Below are 25,533 nucleotides of genomic sequence, written 5' to 3'. Positions count from 1 at the left end.
ATAAATTCCGTAAACGGACTGGCATCCATTCGGTGGTGAAGAAATTGAAATGTAAAAAATGTAAAGTATAAAAAAGTAAAAAAAAAACAAAAAAAAAAAAAAAAAAAAAAAAAAAAAATGTAAAAATTATAAAGGCAAAAAAAAAAAAAAAAAAAAAAAAAAAAAAAAAAAACAAAAAAAAAAAAAAAAAAAAAAAAAAAAAAAAAAAATTAATTTTAAGTTTTTGTAAAGTTTAGTGTTAATGTTTTCTGCCCTTTTTTAATTTGTTTCGTAAAGTTAAGCGTTCTTGTTTTCTGCAATTTGTCCTCCTCCTCTGTCGTCACTTTCGGAGATGGCCTCACTCGAAAGGTAAGCTTCCACATTTTACTACATATGTACGTACAGTATTTCTTTACTTACAGGTAGAGTATAGGTTATGTTAGTTTTGAATGGTCCAAATTGTTGTATTTCATTGTTTATTGGTCAATTTAGCTTTATTATAAAATTAACTGTGGTGTTTTTGTAGGGCTTGGAACGAATTAGGCAATTTACATGTAAAACGTAGTTTGAGATACAAAAAAATCAGCTTACGAAGGCCGCTTCGGAACGGATTAATTTCGTATCCTGAGGCACTACTACATATGTAAATCTGGTCAGGGATATGTATGAAAATTGTTCAACAAAAGTTCAATGTGAAGCGGGAGACTTTGTGGGATTCAGTGTACAGGTAGGCCTTCATCAAGGGTCAGCTTTAAGCCCATTCTTATTCATTGTTGCTGGATGTACTCACAGATCTGAGATGTAAAATCCCCTGGATAATACTGCAGATGATGGATTTTCGTGTGTAACTGATGATGAAGAACTAAATATTAAAGCGAAGGGATGGAGGAACTATCTGGAGGAGAGGGGTCTGCGAATAAACAGAATCAAGGCTGTTGGAATGCGCTGTGAATTTGAGGAAGCAGAAAGAGAAAGAAAAGTAGATCATCTTAAGACTGATTTTCAAAAGTTAGAAGAGGTAGAAAGTTTTAAATATCTGGGGTCTGTGATCCAAAATACAGGACACCTAGATGAAGAGTTGACCGGAAGGATACAGTCAGGGTGGAGTACCTGGAGGAGATGTACTGGGGTGCTGTGTGATCGTAAGATGCCGGTATAAGTAAAGAGCAAGGTCCAGCGCCAGGTTGTGAGACCTGCAATGTTGTACTCATCCGAAACATGGGCAACTAAGAAGAGAGATGAGAACAGGATTGATGTGACCGAGATGAGGATGTTGTGATGGCAATATGGACTTACTAGAAAGGATAAGCTTAGGAACAAACATGTTAGAGGCACTCTCAAAATAGCACCAGCTTCAAACAAGGTGAAGGATAGTAGACTGAGATGGTATGGACATATAAAGAGACAAGAGGAAGACTACCCGATAAGGAAGAAGATGGAGATTGGACTACCAGGTGGGAGAAGGTTAGGTACACCAAAATTGCAATGGATTGACTGTGTGAAGAGAGATATGAGGGAGTTGGGATTGAGTGAGGAGGATGCACTGGATCGAAGGAGATGGAAGAATGTGTTGAAGAACCATTACAGCGACCTCAAATAGGGACAAGCTTGTAGAGAGAGAAGGAGGTTTGTAAACTTTTTTATATATATGTATGTATATGTATATATATATATATATATATATCTATATATATATATATACTATAATATATTATATATATATATATAGATATATATATATATATATATATATAGATAATATATATATAAAATATGTTAGGATACTAAGTCATAGCAAACAGACAGTTTTTGCTAAGCCTCAAATACTTTTAGTATGTTCTATTGCTGATAACTTGCCTATATAAACCCATCAAAACCCATCATACCAATAATAACCTTCATGTTAGGTTATTTTACCTTATAAGTAAATTAACCCTTACTCTAAGACTAACTTTGAGAATCTAATTAAAATTACAATTTCAACACTCAAATTTACAAGTTATTTAAAACCACCACTTAATATGTAGCCCCAAGTTTAGACTACTATCCCATTTGGCACCTGTTGCCAATTTTTTAATAGCCTTAGGATATGCATTCTAGGCTAGTAATTCAAACTAATATTGTTAATAAGGGTTTACTACTTAACACTAGGAATTGCCTGGCTTGGTTTATTTCAGTCATGCTAAATATGTAAGTAAAAAAAAAAATTCAAATGGTGTAGCCTGTTTATCTACTTCTAGGCACTTATCACCAAAATTTTTGGTAACTACTTATTCAGGGTTATGTGAATCACCTTTAAGATACAGTGGTACCTCGAGATACGAAAGGCTCAACTTACGAAAAACTTGAGATACGAAAGCAAATACGAAAATTTTACAGCTCTGCATACGAAAATTGCTCAAGATACGAAAGGTTATTGCTGTAAAGTCCGAGATTCCCCCGGACCACCGATAACAATTTTGAAACTCGCGCGTCGCCAACTGAGTAGACTCGCCACCATCCTCCCGCTCTCCCATTGGTTCCTGATGCTAGTCACCGCCATGAGATCCTTCTCTCCTATTGGTCAGCACCCCTCCCATGATCCAATCATGCATCGTACGTAGCAGCAATCCTCTTCAGCCATTGCTTCTCACCAGTGTTATTGTACGCATGTGGAATTCGTTCGTTCACATATACGATTTAGTTTGTTAACGTAAATTCGTGTTAGTTTTTTCGTTGTACTACTTTATCGTGTTGTGTGAGAACCTAATTAGTATACTACATAACTTAATTATGTACAGTATAGTCATGGGTCCCAAGAAAGTTGTTGAAGTTCACAGAAAGAAGAGAATGCTTTCTATGCAGACAAAAATGGAGATAATAAAAAAGTATGAAGCTAGCTTGCGGTTGAGTGTGATCGCTAAGGAATATGGCTGAAATCCGTCGACGATAGGCACCAAAAGGAAGCCATCAAAGCACTACACCTTCCAAGGGCGTGACTATTTTGTCCAACAAGAGGAGCCATGTGCATGATGAAATGGAGAGGCTGCTTCTTCTATGGATTGAGGACAAAGAAATTGATGGCGATACGATAACCGAGACGGCAATCTGCCAGAAGGCCAGCGCTATTTTCGGCGATTTGCTTGCCCAAGCCGAAGACGACGGAGGAGAGGGGACATCGACGGCAACCCCAGAGTTCAAGGCTTCTCATGGGTGGTTCGAAAAATTCCGTAAACGGACTGGCATTCATTCAATGGTGAAGAAATTGAAATTTTGTAAAATACGTAAAAAAAAAAGTAAAAAAAAAAATGTAAAAACCAATAAAAGAAAAAAAAATTTAATTTTAAGTTTTTTGTAAAGTTAAGTGTTACAGTTTTGTTAATGTGTTTCGTAAAGTTTGTCCTCCTCCTCTGTCGCCACTTTCGGAGATAGCCTCACTCGAAAGGTAAGCTTCCACATTTTACTACATACGTACGTATGTACATACAGTATTTCTTGTATACCATGTACACTAATACACTTTATTTACAGGTACTACGTAGTACATATTAGCAGTACAAATTAAGTTAGGTATTGTATGGTCCAAATTGTTGTAGTATTTTATTGTTTATAGGTCAATTTAGCTTTATTATGAAATTTACTGGGGTGTTTTTGGAGGGCTTGGAATGGATTAGCCATTTTACATGTAAAATGCGGTTCAAGATACAAAAAACTCATGATACGAAGGGCGCCTCGGAACGGATTAATTTCGTATCTCGAGGTACCACTGTATATAATCTTAGGTTACAGGCTACTGATAATAGCTTTCCTAGTTTAAAATTATTTATCCTAAATCGACTAGGCTAATATTAAGCTCATGTAGGGTAATGCCTAGGAAATTGTAGACACCATTATCTGAAAAGATTAACTAAATTAATAATACATCGTGGAGTAATTCTTTAGTCAACAAACTTCCAAAAAGAATGACAAATTTTGTTTAAAACAATTCTTGCTTTCATATAGAAGGCTGGCCTGGATCATATAACGCACCGACCACGTGCTCTACAAACACGATACGGCCAAACAAAAATCAGTCTCTGTATTCACAACAAAATTTTGTTCTATAGTTTCAACCTAAATGTTTCCACCAAGTCTTAAAAATAAGCACTTAACTTTCAACTTTCTGGGATTCCATGATTCCTGGAGAATAATCTCAAAGAAAAAATTTCTCAATACAGAGGAGCACTGGCTGAATAGACCTACGTCTGTGTTGTCCAGAGGAGTAATGAATCTTGGTCTTTTAACCGGCCTGATCATAAAACAAGATGGCCAATGCACATGTGCAATAGGCACTTCTACAGGTTTTGACGTAGGAAACTGGGAACGGCTTCGCTGAAGACAAGATAAATTGCATTCTTGTCTTTGAGTCTATTATATTCTATCACTTGTAATAGTGATTATCATTATAGCATAATACCCAGCTACAAGACCAAGCTAAAAGATATTTCTTTGATATTAGTCTGATCACTGTAGGGCGCTGGCACACACCATGGAGGGTAAATCCTTTGAGGACAAAACAGCGACTACACTCCAAAAATTTATTTATTACAAAAAACCATGTAAACTTGATAAAATTTCTGATTGTCTTGTAAAAGAAGCCCCACAAGGGGATGTAAATAGTCATTTCCAAATTCTCATAGAGGGTAAGGAAAAATTAAAAAAAAAATTTCTTACACACTGATGTGTTTTTTTCTTAAATTGGCCGACCTCAAAAGTTTACCAAGCCTAGGGTGCTGCATACTGATTTTTTTAGCCTGGGTCATAAGGGTTAAGTCAAGCACAGCTGGGAATGACTATCAAGGCTATGTTTTGTGAACACAAAATAGGCTAACCAAATCTACCGTTTCCGTAACCTTAAATTGTATGTCAATGTTAAAAACGTCGTTGACTTATGAGTTTAAATAATAAAATTCTTGAATTTTACTGCATTATAGGGAGTAATGCTAAGTATCACTTTGTAAGGCAAGAAAAGGCAGCATGGCAATTACAGAGTAGCCTAGCAATCTATTCCTAATTTTACACCATGCAGGAGACCTACTAGCTACCAATTTTAATAAAAATAAGCCTGTCCATTAAAATCTAAAAGAATCAAAACTTTTCACTGGGTCTTAAAACTAAGTACTTAGCTTGATTTGCGTTATGATGATCAACAAGTGCACTACATATTTCCAGAGACAACTACAACAGACCAGTGTAATCGGGAAGACAGCTGACATTCATGATGTTGTCACGTCTGTGCAAGTGGGATGAAGGGAAAACTGAGGCAATCATTGTAGGACAGGAGATAGAGCCCTATTGTCCCAACTCCTTTATACTCTTATCACTGTGCCAATAGAAATATTCTGGCCAAGACCAACTGCAAGAGAATTCTTTAAGATTAGCTGGTCTGTCTTATAGACCATAGGGGGACCATGAGAGTATAACTCTGTTGAGGATGAACACCAGCTACACTATTAAAAAATACATATATATATATATATATATATATATAATATATATATATAGATATATATATATATCTATATATATATATACCCACAAGTGTTTTAATGGGCCTTTTATACTTGAGATATATCCCGTTTTAACAGAAAAATTTATTTACACACACACACACACATCATCAAGCAATATTTTGAAAAGTTTCTTGGATAAGGAGTTCAAGGCTACTGACCTCTGCTTTGGTGTTGTTGTCCAGTATGATTTGGGAAAACTAAGTCACTTGTGACAGTATTTTTTCAATGAAATCTATTGTAATAATATTACCAGCAACATATTTATTGACCAGTAAGCAACAGTTCATGAGGGAATTCCCTATAGCTATAATACTACAACAAATCTTTATTTTATATAACAATAATACAGGCAGCAGTTCCCAGGTTATGGCAGGGGTTCTGTTCCCAGCAAAGCACTGTCAGCCAAAAATCGCCTCAACCCAAATCATCATAATAATAATGCGAATAAATAGCAACAGTGCTGTAAGTCTGGGTTACAGTGCCGTAAAGCAGGTTAAAAGTACCATGGGGCAAGAGCCTCAAGTCCGGAACAACTTAACCTGCACCTGATGCAACCCAGGGACTGACTTAATTCAGATATACTACCACATAGCATATGTAGCTATGGGAAAGATTTCCCGCAATTAATCACTAGGTGGCATTTTTAGAGGTCAATGATAAGGAAGCCCCACATACTTCATGCACATATTGTTTTCAATTGGATTAAGTAAAACTCTGATACGTACATCTCAAAAGTCTTCATAATTATCTGTCAGAGCCTGAAGTATGTACCTGTATTCCTGCGCTTTTGGATATTCCCAGTTACAACAAAAATACAATTTAGTGCTTTTATTTCTTTATTGAATTGCCAGCTGGCCCACTTCACAAAGGCAAACTTGTGACATATCTGAGTAAGCTATTATAATTAATTGGTGGAGCTGGAATAAAACTGTTCTTGGATACCTATTTCTCTAATGAAGGCCGTGAAGGTGGTTTGTTTTGTTTGTTTGTATGGTGCTTTTACGTTGCACGGAACCAGTGGTTATTCAGCAACGGGACCAACGGCTTTACGTGACTTCCGAACCATGTCGAGAGTGAACTTCTACCAACAGAAATACACATCTCTCACTCCTCAATGTAATGGCTGAGAATCGAACCCGCGACCCCCGAGGTGGGATGCTAATACCATACCAACCATGCCGCTGAGGCGCTTAAGGACCCATGTGAAGGAAGAGGAACAGATCTGGAGACCACCGAGAAAAGATGGAGCCAGGAGCTGGAAAAGGTTATTGAGTAACCCAAAAACTGTGTACACAATGATGAATTTTTACCATGAAATCCTGGGCAAAGATAAGCCCAGTAGCTATCCCAATGCTTGAGATATGTTACCATCTATGACATGGAGTTCACTGATATTCTTTGAACATACAAGAGCTAGGAGAGAGAAGGTTTAGTCAAATCAAGTAAGAATGTTCTTAGAGAGGCTTAAATATCTCATACAACTCAGGACAAAAACCAGCTAGGATGTTTCATCAGACACAAAATAACAAAATAGGCTGAAATATATCTTGATCATAACCCAAGTCACACTCACTCTGACAACATGAAAAATGACTGCCATGAGCCCCTTAATTGCTGACATAAACTTTTTTAAAGAAAAAAATTAAGAAATTCACAATAAGGGAATAATGCCATCAAAATCAGGAGTTTTTCATTTGCTATGCCAAGCAACAAACTTTGCAAATTTTCCCTGTAAAGGTTAGTTATTGAGATTGTGCAAAGCCAAAGCAATGGAGAATGCTGAAGCCACAAGGCACACAAAAGAGACATTGAAAACATCAAGGCACCCTACAATGCAAGGGGCATAAGGATCCCCTGGCTGCCCCCAAGAATCTGAAACAGGCGACAAGTGGGGCCAACTGAGGCCAAAGGCAGTTATGTATGGGGAGGGGGGGGCGCTACTTAGTCGGTGGAATGACTTGAAAAAGACCAAAAACATGGAGGAATGGGAGAGTACAAGAAGAACCATGATGTAGAAAATACATCAAAGAGAAGTGGTAGGCATTACAGAAACTAAAAGAATGATTAAAAAGGCATCAACGAAGAGCAAGAGGGCAATATTATGGGCAGAAATTAATTGGGCGAAGAAGGAGGAGCAATGAAACACAAACTTGCAAACATCTTGAACACAACTAAATTCCCAAGAGAAATGACTAGAGTTCATGAAACTAACAAATGTTGATTCTCAACATAGAAAGGTTGCCATCAAAATGAGAAACATGTCCATATTAGTCTCACAACACCCCCCAATTCAGGAATTGAATGCTTGTCTAGTCCTCAGAAGACGCACTAGCTTAATTAGTGTTAATCTAGTCATCAGAAGAAGTGCTACCACTCAAGCCAAGCATTACTCACAGGAAAAGAGGAAGCAGATGACAAGACTGGAAACTCACTCCCAGCAATGCCAAAGAGATTAAAGGAGAGGGAGACATCTGAGAAATAGGATGAGGCTTAGGAAGAGATCCACAAGATCTTGACGGGAGGGGAGGCAGCACTGGAATAGATTTTTCCTTTGTCAAAATCCCTTTTCTGGGATTGGCCTGTGTCGCCCAGTGAAATAGTAACAGAGAATCAGCCATATAAGCTTGGGAGATTGAGAATAAGAACTAAACCATTTTATATATGAAAAGAAAAATAAAACTTTTCCTTACCATCATGTTTTAATGATCTAAGATTAACAATAACCAAAACAGGAGTAAATAGTGTAAAATACATATACCTAGGCCAAGTTCATACCATCACCAGAAAAGTCAACATAGGTAATGAATATACAGTTATATGAATAATGGATTATGTACAAGTACAGGAGTGGGTTGATAAGCAATCCAGTCCGATATAAAAAGGCAAGAAGGGAGGGAATACAAGTGAGGCAGGTAGGTGAGAGGGAGTACAAAGGTAATAATAGTCAAAATAATGATAATTAATAATATCCAACTTCACAAACTACATAATTAGGCTGTATCAGGCAAGACAACGTTTCCTGCAGCCACTGCAAAATATTTATGGGCCTCTAGAGACTTTAGATAGTGGCATTTAAATACTGTCGGGGATTTCCAACCCGTATACTTTTTGAGATCATCAAAGTTCATATGATGAAAAAAGTTAACTGAGGTAGCTACAACTCGGATATCATGTACCTGAGGAACTAATCCGGATTAGCTTGTTTAACCCTTTAACGCCAGTTGTACGTATTAAACGCCGACATAAATTGTCTGTTGGGTGCCGATTGGACGTATGGTACGTCGATAAAAATTTTTTTTTTTTTAATTCGCGGAAGAATACTTATAGGACAACCAGGCGAAAACTTTTGAGTCACGCGCCTTGGGGGATGCTGGGAGCTCACATATCAAGGCATTGTTTTGTTTATAATCGTTACGCAGGCGCGCGAGCGCGAATTTCTTTCTTATCGCACTAAAAAGTATCAGTGACACATCTCAGAAATTATTTTGTCACTTTCATATGATTTTTGCACCATTTTAAATTAGCCGTTACATGGAGTATTACATATGAAAATGTGCAAAATTTCATGTAGAATACAACAGAAAAATACTCATGATTGTAGCTTTTATCAGTTTTGAAATATTTTCATATAAATAATGATGTGCCAAAATTTCAACCTTCGGTCAACTTTGACTACCGAAATGGTCGAAAAACGCAATTGTAAGCTAAAACTCTTATATTCTAGTAATATTCAATCATTTACCTTCATTTTGCAACAAATTGGAAGTCTCTAGCACAATATTTTGATTTATGGTGAATTTATGAAAAAAACTTTTTCCTTACGTCCGCACGGTAACTCTTCCGAAAAAATCATAAATTTTTTTGTCCAATTGTCGTAATGTTTGCACCATTTCAAATTAGCCGTTATATATATGGAAATGTGCGCAATTTCATGTACAATACAACTACAAACAACTCATGGTTGTAGCTTTTATCAGTTTTGAAATATTTTCATATAAATAACGATAAGTGCAAAAATTTCAACCTTCGATCAACTTTCACTACCAAAATAGTCGAAAAACGCAATTGTAAGCTAAAACTCTTATATTCTAGTAATATTCAATCATTTACCTTCATTTTGCAACAAATTGGAAGTCTCTGGCACAATATTTTGATTTATGGTGAATTTATGAAAAAAAAAAAAAAAAATTTCCTTACGTCCGCGCGGTAACTCTTCCAAAAAAAATCAGAAATTTTTTTGTCCGATTGTTGTAATGTTTGCACCATTTTAAATTAGCTGTTACATAAAGTTTTATATATGAAAATGTGCGCAATTTCAAGTAGAATACAACAATAAATAATTGAAGGTTGTAGCTTTTCTCATTTTCAAAATATTTGCATATAAATCACGATAAATAGAAAAAAAGCCACGTTCGGTCAACTTTGACTACTGAAATGGTCAAAAACGTAATTGTAAGCTAAAACTCTTACAGTCTAGTAATATTCAGTCATTTATCTTTATTTTGAAACAAATTTGAAGTCTCTAGCACAATATTTAGATTTATGGTGAATTTTTGGATTCTTCGCCGCAAATCTCCGAAATGTGTATGTCGCATTCTCGTCATATTTGCTCCATTTCATATTAGGCGTTTCATAGAGTTTTATATGTGAAAATGTGTGCAATTTCATGTAGAATACAACAAAAAATAATTGAAGGTTGTAGCTTTTCTCAGTTTTGAAATATTTGCATATAAAAAAAATATAAAATAAATTCGACATTCGGTCAACTTTAACTCATCTGAAATGGTCAAAAACTGCAATTGTAAGCTAAAACTCTTACAGTATAGTAATATTCAATCATTTATCTTCATTTTGAAACAAATTGGAAGTCTCTAGAACAATATTTAGATTTATGGTGAATTAAAAAAAAAAAAAAAAAATTTTTACGTCCGCGCGTTACGAATTCATGCATTATTTTGTGATAATATTTTCTCTGTGTTGCTTTGATCGCTTTACAATGTGTTATATACCAAAATGATCGCAATTTAGTGTATAATACAACAACAAAAAGTAACTCTTTAGCTTTAACCGTTTTGCTCACAGAGCGATTTGAATACAATATATGAAATTTTGTTTTCGCGCTATCATATATCGCATTACGTATTTATATATGATGATATTTTTTTTTCATTTCTGATGGTTGCCTACTAAACTTCAGGCAATGACAAAAAAAGGAAACAAAAATGAACTCTTAATCTTGAAAACTAAGAGCGCTGTGATTTTTTGAAAAAAATATTTTTTCCGCTTTGGCGCTCACTCCGAGACCCCCTCGGCATACGGGAGACGATTTTTATTATGCCCCTTCAGCGTTAAAGGGTTAATAAAATAAAGAATTTGTTGTCTGATGCCTTTTAGGGAAATGGTTCCACCTTTCTCTCTAATAAAAAAAGAGGACCTGAAGACCTATTAGAAGTCCTGTCAATATAAGACTTTAGTGTAATAACTGGACATAATGATGGGTCCTGTGGAAGAGGGACAATCTTCCTTGGGGACCATCTGTTCTGAGGGTCTTTTTGCCAAGAATTTCAGGTCCGGAGAAAGCAGAACTTCTCCTGACGGGAGGAAATCAATATGATCTGGTTCTCTAGAGAGAGCCTACAGTTCTGATATTCTAGCACCTGAGGCCAGGCTCAGTAAAAATAATGTTTTCCTGAGAAGGGTTATATAAGAGCACAATTCATTATCAGTATCTGAAGCTAACTTGAGTACTTCATTTAAAAACCAGGAGACCTTATGAGGTCGATTTACTGGTCTCAGCCGAGCACATGCTCTAGGTATAGACGAGAAGTACGAATCTGTTAAATCAATATTAAAGCCAGACTGAAATATCTTTTTCAAGGTAGATTCAGTCGTAGTAATAGTACTAGCGGCTAGGCCTTTTTCGAACAGTTCTTAAAAAGGAAATTGCCAGACTTGTAGTCATTGTCTGAGCATCTGATTCTTTTAGAAAGATGGCTAATTTCCTCACTGCTGAATCATACTGCCGGAGTGTCGATTCTCTTTTGTCTGATTCGACAAATAATGTGTTTAGCAGGTCAATATTAGCATCTTCATGAAGTCCATAAAGTTAGGGCATTCAGAACTCTTAAGGAAGCTGACACAGTCTGAGTTTGTACCACCTGAGTCAGCTTTGGGTTGGGAATCCTTCTGGGCCGAAGTTTCAACTCTAGTAGAAGAGGAAACCAATTGCTCTTCGGCCAGTTGGGTGCTTCCAACGCTATCTGCCCTTTGAAAGACCTGAGTTTGTGTAGAACTTTCATCAAAACGTTTATTGGCGGAAACAGGTAAATTTTCTGCCAATTGTTCCAGTCTATGGACATCGCATCTGTGGCGTGAGCTAGAGGATCCAAATTGGGAGCCACATAACATGGAAGTTTGTGGTTGGACTCTGTGGCGAACAAATCCACCTGAAGGCTCGGAATCTGTAGGCAAATCCAATTGAATGATTTTGCGTCCAGGGACCATTCCGATTCCAGTGGAGTTGTCCTGGATAGAGAATCCGCAATGACATTTCGTACGCCTGCCAGGTGAGTAGCTGACAGGTGCCAATGATGTTTCATTGCCAGCGAGAAGATCGCTATCATCACATGATTTATGTGGCTTGACTTGGAGCCTCCTCTGTTTAGGCAGTGAACTATCACTGCACTGTCCAAGACTAGTCTGATATGAATGTTTCTGGCCGGAGCTAGTCTTTTTAGGGTCAGGAAAATGGCCATTGCTTCCAGGATGTTGATATGAAGCTGGCAAAATACCATCGACCATGTTCCTTGAACCTTCTTGTGCTGAGAATAGCCCCCCCATCCGCTCAGAGAGGCGTCCGTGTGGACTACTAGAGACGGCGGGGGAAATTGGAGTGGAACTAACTTGGAAAGACTCTTGATTGTCGTCCATGGACGTAGTCTTTTCCTTAGTATCAGCGGAATCAAGGAGATTTTGTCTCTGAGTCTGCTGTTGGCTCTTTTCTGCCATACCCGATTGATGTCCTTCAGGCTTGCTTTCAACAAGAGATCTGTTAGTGAAGCAAACTGAAGTGAACCTAATACTCTTTCTTGGGTACGAAGAGAAGCCCGTCTGTTTTTTAGAAATTGTCTCGTAGCTTTCGTTATCTCTTTGCACTTGGTTGGCGGAAGAGATAGTTTGTGTGTGGTTAGATCCCACTGGATTCCTAACCATTGAAAGCGAGATGCTGGAATGAGACGGGACTTTTCCTTGTTTATCTGGAATCCCAGACACTCTAGGAATTTTATTACTTTGGCTGTTGCCCTGCGACATTCCTTGTCGTTGGGTGCCCAAATAAGCCAGTCATCTAGGTAAGCTACTAGCGTAACCCCCTGAGCTCTTAGTTCCTGAACTATTGTCTCTCCCAGTTTGGTGAATATTCTGGGCGCTATACTGAGCCCGAATGGCAATACTCTGAACGAGTAAGCCTGTCTTCCTAGTTTGAATCCTAGGTAGGGAGAAAAGTTTCTCGCTATTGGGACGTGATAATAAGCGTCTGTAAGATCGATAGAGGTGGTGACGGCCCCACGGGGAAGTAAGGTCCGTACCTGCGAGACAGTTAGCATGTGGAACTTGTCGCATTGAATGTATGAGTTGAGACGGGACAAGTCCAGAATCACTCTTCTTTGGCACGGTGAACAAACGTCCTTGAAACTTCAGGTGTCTGAACTTCTTTATTGCCTTCTTCTGGAGAAGGTCTTTGGCATTATTTAGAAGGTCTGTCATTGGGATTTGGAGGAATCTGACTGGTGGAGGAGGCCCTTTTATCCATCTCCACCCCAGACCTTTTGATACTATACTTTGGGTCCATGGACTGAAGGTCCAATAGTCCCGGAAGAGGTACAGTCTCCCACCTACCTGGAGAGGATCATTGGTTGATTGAGGTCTTACTTCCTCTGCCTCCTCTGAAACCTCTGCCCCTGGAGGTAGCTCTGGAACCAGCTCTGCCGGTAAGCTCCTCTTGCTCTAATACCTTTTGCTTGCCTATTATAGCTTTGAAAAGTTCCCTGCGTTTCAAACGAAGCGTTGAAGGAAGGGGATGTCATGAAAGTAGCCGAACTCGAGGGCTGTTGAGTTGGCTGACTTTGTAATAAGACAAATTGTTGCTGTGGTTGTGCCTTAGAAGTCGAAGGTTGACCAAGCTGGGAGACAGGGACTGCTTGCACCACTGTCTATGACTGATAGGTCTGGAAGGGCTGATACTTCCTGACCCTCTTCCTACTTTTGGGTTGTGGTCCGGAGGCCTCAAACTTCCTCGTGAAGGGAAGGCCCCAGCGAATACGAAGGTTCTGATTAGCCCTAGCTGCCTCACTGATGACGCCATTAACTACGTCATCAGGGAAGAGTTTGGGTCCCCAGATCAAAGCCTTAATGAGTTTGTTAGGCTCGTGCCTGATGGAAGCATAGGCCAGGACATGCTTCCTGCAATTCCGCCTAGCAACCACAAAGTCATACAGGTCACACTGGAAAGTCTGCAGCAGCGACTTTGTTAGGACCCGGAATAAAGGTTCCTCAGAGTAGACAAAGGCTGTCATTTCTGCTGTAGTAACCAAATTGATCAACCTACTCAGTCTACATTTAGCTTCGAATTCTGCCTTTACCAAGGCATCTGGAATTCTGGGTAGCCTTTCACTAAACTGTGTGGAAGCACACTCCGGGTCGAGTCTGCCCACTGTGGAAGTTTCCGGAGTGCCCACCCAGCACTCCAAATCTCCGGGAAAGAGCAGAGAGGTAGGCTCTGTCTCTCTAAGTTGAGGCATTGGTTTCTCCTCTATTCCGGCCTGCAGAGTTAATTCTGCAATCTTGGAAGTACAAGGGGTCGGGATGTTATCTCCTACCACGAACATGGTGTAACAACCTTTATTTGGGGTCAACTTAGTGTTGATGCAATCTCATTCTGAAAGGGTGCGGACCCATGCCGACTGTGCCTGATCCCTAGGATAGATTACCATCTCCTTGGGGACTTTGTCTACCCTTACAAAGGCTTCCTCGGCTAAACGAGCGTAGCCTGGGAAGGGAAATTGGAGGCCCGCGCGGGAAGAATTCATAATCTTCCACCGGACGGGTGCCACATCCCTCAATTGTCAGCATGCCCTCGGAGAAAGGAGCATGCAGAGCCAACCGCCATGGGTTGTTGTCCTCGAATGGCGGGAGCTTAGACGCATCCGGTCAGCAAACTCTCCTGAGTTTGTAGTCTCTGAGCAAGAGACAGGATGGACTGTCCTGATGTTTCTAAGCCCGAAGCAAGCTGAGAAGACATCAATTGGAATCTCGAGTCTACCATGCTGCCCATCTTCTCCATGAGAAGATCTGCAAAAGCGTCAGGGTTAAAGCCGGATTCCAACGGTCTGGTTTTAGGACCTTTAGCTCTCGACCCCTTATGTGGGGAAGTAGCTTTCACCGAGGCAGTCAAAGGCTTGGTAGCCAATGATGACCTGGCGGAGTCTGCTGGAGAAGGCTTAGCTGGTCTGGCAGCCTTCTGCAGGGACTTCTTTATTAGAGTTTTCACCTTGGGGATTACTGAGCCAGACCTATCCCCAAGGATCCTGGATTTTGAGAAGCCCTGGAAGGAAGATGAAGAAGAAGATGGACTAAATACAGTGATTTTAGAGCTAAGACCTCCTGCCTCACTTACCTCCCTACCTTCTTCCTGAGAGTCGATGGCCATAGGTTCTCGATGCAGGCTGATGTCTGCTACCTCTCTGGTCACTTCCTCACATAAACCCTCTTCTTCCAGGGGGATCTGGGTATCCAGACAGATCCTCTCTATGATTGGACCAGCAAGTTCCCTAGCTATTGCTGCTGAAGTCCCTGCATTGGGATAAAGGAGAGAACACATCTCCGACAGCATATAGGGGCATCCAGCGGTCACGTTCCTACCATAGCCGCCCACCCAGATCTTAAGGTTTGCTAGTGAGGAGGCCTTGAGCACCAGAGGGGTCTGTAAGAAAGGACGAAATCAGATTCTCCAGAAATTGCCCATCCTATACGGGACTATGATTCAAAAATAAACATTACTAAGGTGCGGATGGTACCTACCGACTCATTAGTTACGTTTTGCACTAAGGCATAACATATTTCGCAGCCATCCGGATGCCAGACTAGGATGTTGTCCATCTGCACCAAACAGCTGGCATGGGATCGGCAGACCTCATGCCCACAAGGTTGTTGGAGAACGGCTGAACAGCCCAACTCCAGACAGTGTACCATCTGTAAGTTAGAAATGATACATGAGTACACTTAAACTAGTTTTATAACAACTAGTTACAGGGAAAAAATTAACTCCTCAGTAAGAATTCTTACTAAAAATCAAGCTGTGAAAGTCTCCGCTTGCTCTGGAGTCCATAATCTCGTTATCGTGATCGCTAAGACCAGCGGAACTGGCCAAATACGAGCAGAACAGGGAGCCAGGTAAACCTGGTCTGAATCTGAATGCATCGGAATAGAGTAGCTATTCAAAGTTAATTGGAAAAGTATTCTAAACCTAGTTCCACCCCCACCGGAATGGGGGCAGTAGCAATAATATAGAGAATAATGGAAAACAGAGCGGCGGACACAGCAGTACTAATAACTTCCGGTGTGCAATAACTTGGTGAGAGTGATGATAAATCACACCTCGACCGAGAAACACAGAGCCGGAGAAGTACCCACAGAGATTACATAATCTTCTACTCCTTGACCTCCTCCGACTAATCCCCCGGAATAGTGCTCGACGCTCCAGCTGTCGTTCCCCGGAAGGGTTACTAAAACAGCGAGCTAACGAAACACCACCGGAAACAATCCGGACCGGAAGGAAGTTCACGGAGGGGAAGGGTAACTAGTAAAATTACAAAAATGGGGTACTAACAGAGATTACATAATCTACAACTCCTTAACCTCCTCCGACTAATCCCCCCGGGATGGTGCTCAATGCTCCAGCTGCCGTTCCCCGTAAGGGTTACTAGGACAGCGAGCTAACGAAACACCACCGGAACAGGTCCGGGCCGGAAGGAAGAGCACAGAGGGGAAGGGTAACTAGTAATCGCCTGGCAACAGTCACCCTCCAAGAAGCCGTGGAAAAACCTACAACTAAAGGGGGCAAAAGACGGCAGGCCATCTGACACCCTAAAGGAGGTACTAGCCGAGGCTATACTAAACCAAAATATTGAAACAGTAATTACTGGAAGTACCAACGAATAAAAACAATCCATCTACTAGCCTAGCCTATCCCTCCAAAATCAGATATACCGATCTGGTCAGGTGGCTTAGGACGGCGCCTGCTGGAGTGTCGTGAAAGAGTTAACTCAGAACCTAAACTAACCCTCCAAAATCGAATATATCGACCTGGTCAGGAAAGATGGGTCTAGCACCTACATTCTGTGACAAGAGAGAATTCTCTAGTAAAGGATCACCTTCCAAAACTAAATTATTAGTCTGGTCAGGATCGCCAGAACTAAAACCAACTAAGGTAGAGAGAAAAAACTCTTAACCGCCTAGCCTAACTTCCAAAATCTAACCTAGATCTGGTCAGGTAGGCTAGGAACGGTAATAATGCGGCCAAGGATAGATAAATATTCGTGTAGGACTCCCAACCTCATCAATATAATAGCAAATAATATTGTAACATAAACTAAATAACAATAAAATCATCTACATAAAATGCATGAGCACCGCGAAATAATGAGAGATCTTTTACTTCTCAAGTAATATGCGTAACACTAGGCTAGCCTAGGTCACCTCAACACAATTCTCGCGCATGTAGTAGAATGAAATATTATTGCACTTCTCGTGAGAGAACCAAATCGCTCCTGAAGGACCTATGAAAAAAGAGAGGGAAACCCTCTAATAGGCTATAATTAAAATTGATAAAATCTATTAAAACAACCTATCGGAACCCATCAGGAGTGAAATGGTAAAATTCCATGATAACAGTAATGTATACTATAATGAGCAAAAGGGATAATGATTTATCGTAATAAAAAAGTTGAGGAGACTAAGTACACGAACAACAATGCATTTAAATGGCCGACCCGAGAGACGATACGCTCGGCTCCCAAGTAACATTACAAATAAACAACACCACATAAAATGCACCGTTGCCCAAACGCGTTCAAAGTCAGAAAAATAATACTCAACTTAGATGAAGATGCTTCTTGAAGTTCAGAAGACATAATTAATCCAAAATCACAAAATTGAAAATCACAACGAAAACACGTCTACGTGTCAATGAGCGCTATGAAGGAATGTAGAATCTTGGCAGAAGAAGGCGAGCGGAGGGTGGCCGTTGTAACGGCTCCTATCTGGTGGGGGATTTTGAGAGAGGAGAGAACTAATTGGCTGGAGTTCTGTGGTAGTGGCATCCACTCGCCCTGTTTTTATACCGACTCCTATGAAGGTGATCGATCCAGAGGTAGTAACTCTGGCATTCCATATGGCTTTTTTCTCTGGTATATTTAGCAATTATTTATACCTTGAAATGAGTGCTGCTATAGGGAACATTTCACTGGGCGACACAGGCCAATCCCAGAAATCCACTATTACACATCTGAGAGGGTAAAGATATACATGTGGACTACTTCAAATACCTGAACATATAAAAAAACACAAAAAATGAACGAAATAGCATGATATATGGGAAAGAACCTGGTGAAGCAGACCCTAGGAAACACAGCAAACAACTGAGAGTGTTGGAGCCACACAAGCATAACAAGTGTTAACCAGTAGACCGTGGACTGGAAGCTGCACATATGCAGTCTGACATTACATATTGTAACTAATCAAGTTTGTGTGGCTTAGTCCATTTCACATGTAATTAGGCAAACTATGATTAAAAGGTTTTGTATAACAAATCAATTATGCTTGAACATTTATGAAAAGAAAGAGGACAAGTATGTACAGTTACTTTGCATAATTCTCACATAAAACCATAAAGTATGGTACTATACTTTGTTTTTTTCCATCTGTCCATCCGCCTGTGGTGTTTGCGCATGGTAACACTGCGTCCCGGGCTTTAAATAATATCCTATTTTGAATATTAAAGGTGTAATTTGTATACAGTAAATTATTAAAACACTTTTCAGTTGCAAATGTACACCCAGATATCCTTTTATTTACCTAAAACTTACACATAGCGTAACTATTTAAAGCCAGGGACGCAGTGTTACCATGCGCGACCACCACAGGCGGATGGACAGATGGAAAAAACAGAGTATAGTTACTACCATAATGAATAAAAAAAATTTTTGTGGTTTTGCTTTTCCTTCTGACTATATCTAATTTTTATAATTCGTGTAATGAAAAATATAAAAGTCCAAATTGTAAAGTAATACAGTAAACTGTATTTGATTCCAGGGCTCATATAATTGTGGCGTAACTTTGATATAAGTGACCAAAGTAGTTTGGGTTTATGGCAAAAAGTGGCGTTCCTCATTATCAAATCAAGTTGCTCATTAACCTCAAGTTGAATTTCAATGGTTGACCTTCACCTTATGAATTTCAAAGACATTTTTCTTAGAGAAAAGCATGGCTTATCTTCCAGCAATTACAATATATAAAACTTTTGTGGCCCTCTGTAAAAACAAAGACTTTCCAGTTAAGGATCCTCTTTAAGAGGATAAAATATTCTCATTCCAAAAATAACAAAGATCACTCCTTTTCTGTATTTAAAAAAAGAATTCTTCAATTTGGAAATATTTCCTTTTTAGGCAAAAAAGGAAAATAAATTCAGAGCAATGTCACCACGATGATGCAGAGATGCCTCATCACAAAAACAAAAAACTTACTCTCAGACAGGACTTTGTTGCTATGAGCTTGTGGATACTTCTCATAATTTTTTTTCTTATGAAGGCTACAGGGACATTTAACCTTCTCTCATAGACAGTCATTGCTTGATACAACTTGTAAAGGGATAGGGGCAATCCTCCAGAGTATTCCCTTTTTTCAAAGGGATCTGCTTGAAGGATCTTCTTTATGAAGGCTCTGGAAATATATAACAATTGCTTCATGATTAAAACTCAATGTCTGCTGAAATACAGCAGACACTGCAAATTATACAAAAATAAAAATCCTACTCTGGTGGAAAAGACATAGTTGATACATTCCTCATTGAATATATGCAGTTTTTACAGCAAACACTTTCCTATAAATTATGCAGCATTATAACTTAAAAATGATCAAGCGGCAGATACTATGTATCTGTCATCAACTAAAAATATGAAATTAAAAATATAACAAATCTTAATACATAAAACAAGCGTAATCCTAAAGACTGTTCCTAAGAGAAAAGTAGTTGTCTCATTTCCAATAAAAAAATTATCATTCTTCTAAAAACTTACCCCCGCCCCCCCCCAAAAAAAATGTGAAACTGCCACAAAATTTGAAGTACAGTGGTCTCCCGGCATTTGCTGGGGATGTGTACCAGACTCCCCCCCCACCCCCGCAGATACTTAGAATCCTTGAATAGTTGGAACCCTTATAACAATGCTGAAAAAAGACTATTTTGCTAGTTGAAACTCAGAAAAACCCCTAAAAATACTTATACTTGGTTTTTTTAAGTTTTATCACAAAAAGTGCATTAATGTTGAAATTGATAAAAAAAAAAAAAAAACAGGAATTTCTGGATATTTCTCATAGAAAAATGCCCTGAATAGGTGAATTTTCTGCAAATAATGAAAAGAAATGTTCCCGAGAAAAATCTGGGAATGCGCGAATCCGGAGAACGCGAATATGGGGGGTCCACTGTAGTCTTAGGTAAAAACTGAATAACTAGACTAAGATATAAAAAGTAATTACATGAAATGTTACCATTAAAAAGTAATGACTGCTTAACACCTCTGAGAATAAAAATATACCATACTTTGAACAAAATGTATTGCGTACTGTTAGATATATGAAAAATAACAAGGTGGAACTCTAACAAAATTTTTCTAAGAACACCCAATGGGGGACTTCACACTAGAAAGTATACATACACTATATACTTATACTATGGACAGTCCCCGATTCATGACGGGTCCGGCTTATGACATTTCAAGGTTACAACGCTTTCCAAATGTATTCGTGAGAAATTATTTCCTTGTTTACAAGTTCTGGGGTTACAGCACTTATGCCGTTCTGACAAAAGAAATATGGCTCCAAAATACCTTAGTAATAGACATTTGGAGTTTTTTTAATGCAAAACTTGATAAAAATGCAGTTTACATAGTTTTCAACATACCCAAAACATTAGAAGTTAGGTTTTCTTTGGATTTTTACGATTTTCGATGATGTATCAGTTTACGACAATTTTCGGCTTACGGCACAGTGCAAGAACAGAACTACTGTCGTAAACTGGGGACTGCCTGTACAACTATACGCAGCATTTACAAGCAATTTTTATAGTGAGAAGCTAATACACTTAACCATTCAGAATGTAACTGTATATGTAATAGGTAGTACTACTATCACTGGAGCTGTAATAAAGAGACACTCAACCCTACAAATACTAATACAAAAACTGAGAGCCTAAAACTTAATTTACGGTATGTCACATTATTATTATGGAAACAACACCTAGCACTCAAGCAGTCATTGCAAAATACTATTACAAAAGTTTTAAAATGCACTCCTAAACATTCAATTTCTAAATATCTAAACCCAGATATCGTCTCTATATAGTACTATTATATATATATATATATATATATTATATATATATATATATAATAAAGTTTTTTTGCCACGAAGGAAAAAATGAAAAAAGCGAGATAACCAAGTACTTTCGGTTCTATTCGGACCCTTTACTGAGGCAAACTGATTTTACAAAGAACAACACAGTCAAAAGAAGGCTTAATATACAAGCTGACACTACCAGATTAGCCATAAGGGCGATTTTCACTCTACAGGAAGGAGGAGTCGCCAGAGGCTAGCCACACCGGTGTGGCTAGCCTCTGGCGACTACTCCTTCCTGTAGAGTGAAAATCGCCCTTATGGCTAATCTGGTAGTGTCAGCTTGTATATTAAGCCTTCTTTTGACTGTGTTGTTCTTTGTAAAATCAGTTTGCCTCAGTAAAGGGTCCAAATAGGACCAAAAGTACTTGGCTATCTCGCTTTTTCATTTTCTCCTTCGTGGCAAAAAACCTTTATTTATACATAGCATCACGTTTTATATACTTCGTGATCAAGTTATTCATATGTTAATATATATATTATTATATATATATATATATATATATATATATATATATATATATATATAATATATATAATATATATATATATGTATGTGTATATTAATATTATATATATAATATATATATATATATATATATATATATATATATATATATATATATATAATACAGTGGTACCTCGAGATACGAAAGGCTGAACTTACGAAAAACTCGAGATACGAAAGCCAATACGAAAAACTTAACGGCTCTACATACGAAAAGTTTTCAAGATACGAAAGGTTTCTTAAAGTCCGAGATTCGCCTGGATAACAATTTTGAAAATCGCGCCGAGCACTGCCATCTTAGTACTAGTAGACTCGCCACCATCCTCCTGCTCTCCCATTGGTTCCTGATGCTAGTCACGGCCATGAAATCCTTCTCTCCTATTGGCCAGTGTCCCTCCCATCATCCATCTACTATGTACGCGTGGTGGCGTGGCTCGGCCACTCGCTACCAGCATTGTTATAGTACGCACGCGGTATTCGTTTTTGGGATCGTCAATGTGTACGTATTTAAAAAAAAAAGTTACCAAGATCTCTCACATGGGATAAGTGATCAAGGTCTCTCTCATGGGATAACTGGAAACTTTGCAAGGTTGGTAGAATCTCCACTACTTTTGCTGAACAGAGGGTGTAGACCAATCATTTACAACATGCATACCAGTAGTACGTATAATCAAGGCACTTCAGTTTATGTTGAAGGTCAGCAGCCGAACATTCAGTACCCAAATCAGTTGCAGAGAGAGCATTTCGTTGAACAGGGTTTTGATGGACACCAGGGCCAACAGAGTCATGAGGTGCAAAAAAAGAACCAAGTGATAAAAAACAGAAAGTTGAAATTGTGTAAAAAAGAAAAAAAACTACGTAAAGTAAAAAAAAATAAAAGAAAAAAGTTAAAATAAAAAAAAGAAAAAAAAACGGCAGAAATTAAAGCCGCTTTTCATAAAGTGCAATCATTTGTAGAAAACCCCCCCCGAAAAGGCTCACACAGGAACATTGTGAAAAGTAGGCAAAAGCAATCTTCCTTGGATAGTTACATAATATGTAGTACATACGTATATTTTTTAAAGTGTACGTGCATACATATGTACAAAAGAAAAAAAAAACGGCAGAAATTAAAGCCGCTTTTCATAAAGTGCAAATCATTTGTAGAAGACACCCCCCGAAAAGGCTCACACAGGAACATTGTGAAAAGTAGGCAGAAGCAATCTTCCTTGGATAGTTACGTATGTACGTAGCCTCACTCAAAAGGTAAGCTTCCACATTTTTCGTACGTACAGTATATTTCTTGTTACCATGTACACTAATATACAGTTTATTTACAGGATATATTTTGCATGTTTTTATTAATTTAGGTATTGAATGGTCCAAATTGTTGTAGTATTTCATTGTTTACAGGTCAATTTAGCTTAATTATGAAATTTACTGGGGTGTTTTTGGAGGGCTTGGAACGGATTAGCCATTTTACATGTAAAATGTGGTCCAAGATACGAAAACCTCATGATACGAAGGGCCCCTCAGAATGGATTAATTTCGTGTCTCGAGGTACTACTGTATGTATATATATGTGTATATATATATATAATATATATATATATATATATATATATATATATATATATATATATATATATATATATATATACTATATATATATATATATATATATATATATATCACACACACACACACACACACACACACATATATATATATATCTATATATATATATATAATATATATATTTCAGCTCATTAATCTGTAATAAATGGCAAACATGTATAAGGATTAAGTCTTGCTAATAAAAAGCTACAGCATTAGAAAGACATTTTAGCCAAAAAATCTGAACTCAGGGGTCAAACCAAAGATTTTGTGCTTATAAAGGAATTGTATTAAACAAACTTTATTTTATAAACTACTGGACTGAAAATTTTTGAAGATTCTGACAAAATTCCTTTAAAAATTTGTGGTCAGTATTTGCCGTTTGCTGTGAAATAAAATTTGATTATCCAAACTAAATCATTTTTATCATTAATGTTTCACCAGACTCTACTTGACTACTAGAGAAAATTACGACATGGAGTTGGTGTTAAAATGAGTAATGTCAAAGTAAATTTTGTTGGGTAATATGAATGCAAATCCCTTGCCTGGTGTAGATTTGGACCCATCAATATAATGCTTAGTGTGGACCTTTATATCTTAAATGTTCAACAGTAAGGTGTTTATTTATCTAAAACATTTGATAAATACTATAAATCTAAAGCTTGTACGTACAGATTCATATCTTAAATACAGCCCAATGAGGAGGTCGTTCTATTCCCATAGGAAATTTTATATTGATACTTGTTAACCTAAACAGCCGAAGGTTGTCCTGGAGTTAGGATGTTTTGAGTCGCAATACTTTGAAGTTACTATTGCGATACCATTTACAATATTTTGAAGTTACAATGGTGATAACAACACATTAATATTGACCAAACTTTAAGTCGTGCACGACGGGCACAGGTAGCAGCATACGATGTACAATACATTGCCCCAAGAGGCTGGGATGTCCGTATCTCTCGCCCTGACCGATCCCTCTCACTTACTCTCACTGTCTACAGTGTAATTTTGTGTCAGTAGTAGTGTGTGATTTTTGTCTGTTTCAGACTGTTTAAAATACAAATCTGTGTAAGATCAGCATGTCTTCCAAACTCACAAGTGAATCTCCTGCTGGTTGCTAACTCTGTTAAGAATGTTTGTGTACAACGTTGTGCATTGCGCTCGTCATTTGTTTGGGAGGTTTGTTTATGTTTATGTTGTGAGTGGGAAGGGGGAAGCGAATCGAAATGATGTAGGCACTTGTCATGTTGGATCTCAGAGGTAAATAAAGTAAGTTTTTTATGTCTGCCCTTGATTTATCCTACCACACTGGTCTACATGATCAACAAATGGTAGCAGAGCTTGGTTGTGGCAGGAAAGAGGAGATTAATGAGTACTAGTTTAGAAGATAAGATGTCGTAAACATAAGTAGCATCAGTGAATGTGGCAGTAGGCTGGTGTTGTCAGTTTTCGGTGCTGATAAGGGATATGACTGCTAGAAACAAGAGCTGAAAGCATGGCAGTTTGTCACAAGCACTGAGAAAAAGAAATTCATGGAAGAAAGTTGAAATCAAGGTGCACTTCCTCAGGACACTATTGCCTTCCACTGATGGATGAGAAAGAAGCCTGGAAGAAAACAAAAGATATAATGATGACCTTGGGAGATAATGAAAAAGAAAAGAAGATAGGAAAACTGCACCAACAATTTGGGCATCCCTCATCTAGAAGAATGTTTCAGTTGTTGAAGTATTCTGGTATTAAGGATGAAATGTGCTTCATTTATGCTGAAGAAGTATCAGATAGCTGTGAGACACACATGAAATATAAGACAGCCTGGCAGACTTCAGGGTCCAGCAACCATTCCAAAAGCAGGACTTGTTCCCCCTCTTCAAGGTCATTCCACCTTCTGGGCATGAATCTTGATTCTGTTTTTCCTTTGCAAAGACAAAAATCTCTACCAAAAGGTAGCACATCATTCCATCCCTCCTTTGGTTCCTGAAGTAGGGTAACAAGAAAGTTGTTTGTTATAACTCCAACAACATTACTTCACACCAATCAGACTAACAACTGTTCACACCAATCAGAAAAACAACTGAAGAGTTAGGATCATTGGATTAATTTCCAGGAAACAGATATGAAACTCAGTATCTGCCCCTGCCTCCTGTTGCCAACCAAGGTGAACTCCCAACCATGGGCTGAGTTATCTGTGAACAAGAG

General features: G+C 38.3%; 1 protein-coding gene across 2 annotated transcripts in view; it reads right to left on the bottom strand.

The window, feature by feature from the left end:
• The window catches only part of LOC135219326 (uncharacterized), a 298,402-nt gene that overhangs the window by 48,774 nt on the left and 224,095 nt on the right, over positions 1 to 25,533 (bottom strand). The window contains exon 9 of one of the 2 annotated variants that reach the window (XM_064255990.1): positions 19,310 to 19,505. The exons of the other annotated variant lie outside the window; for it this stretch is intronic. Within the exon in view, the coding sequence (XP_064112060.1) occupies positions 19,310 to 19,505 (196 nt within the window). The remainder of the gene's footprint in view (positions 1 to 19,309; positions 19,506 to 25,533) is intronic. 2 annotated transcript variants of the gene reach the window in all.

Source organism: Macrobrachium nipponense, chromosome 1, assembly GCF_015104395.2.
Source record: "Macrobrachium nipponense isolate FS-2020 chromosome 1, ASM1510439v2, whole genome shotgun sequence".
NCBI lineage: Eukaryota > Metazoa > Arthropoda > Malacostraca > Decapoda > Palaemonidae > Macrobrachium > Macrobrachium nipponense.
The sequence above is the reverse complement of the archived record's forward strand: the minus strand, read 5'-3'. Positions and strand labels throughout refer to the sequence as shown.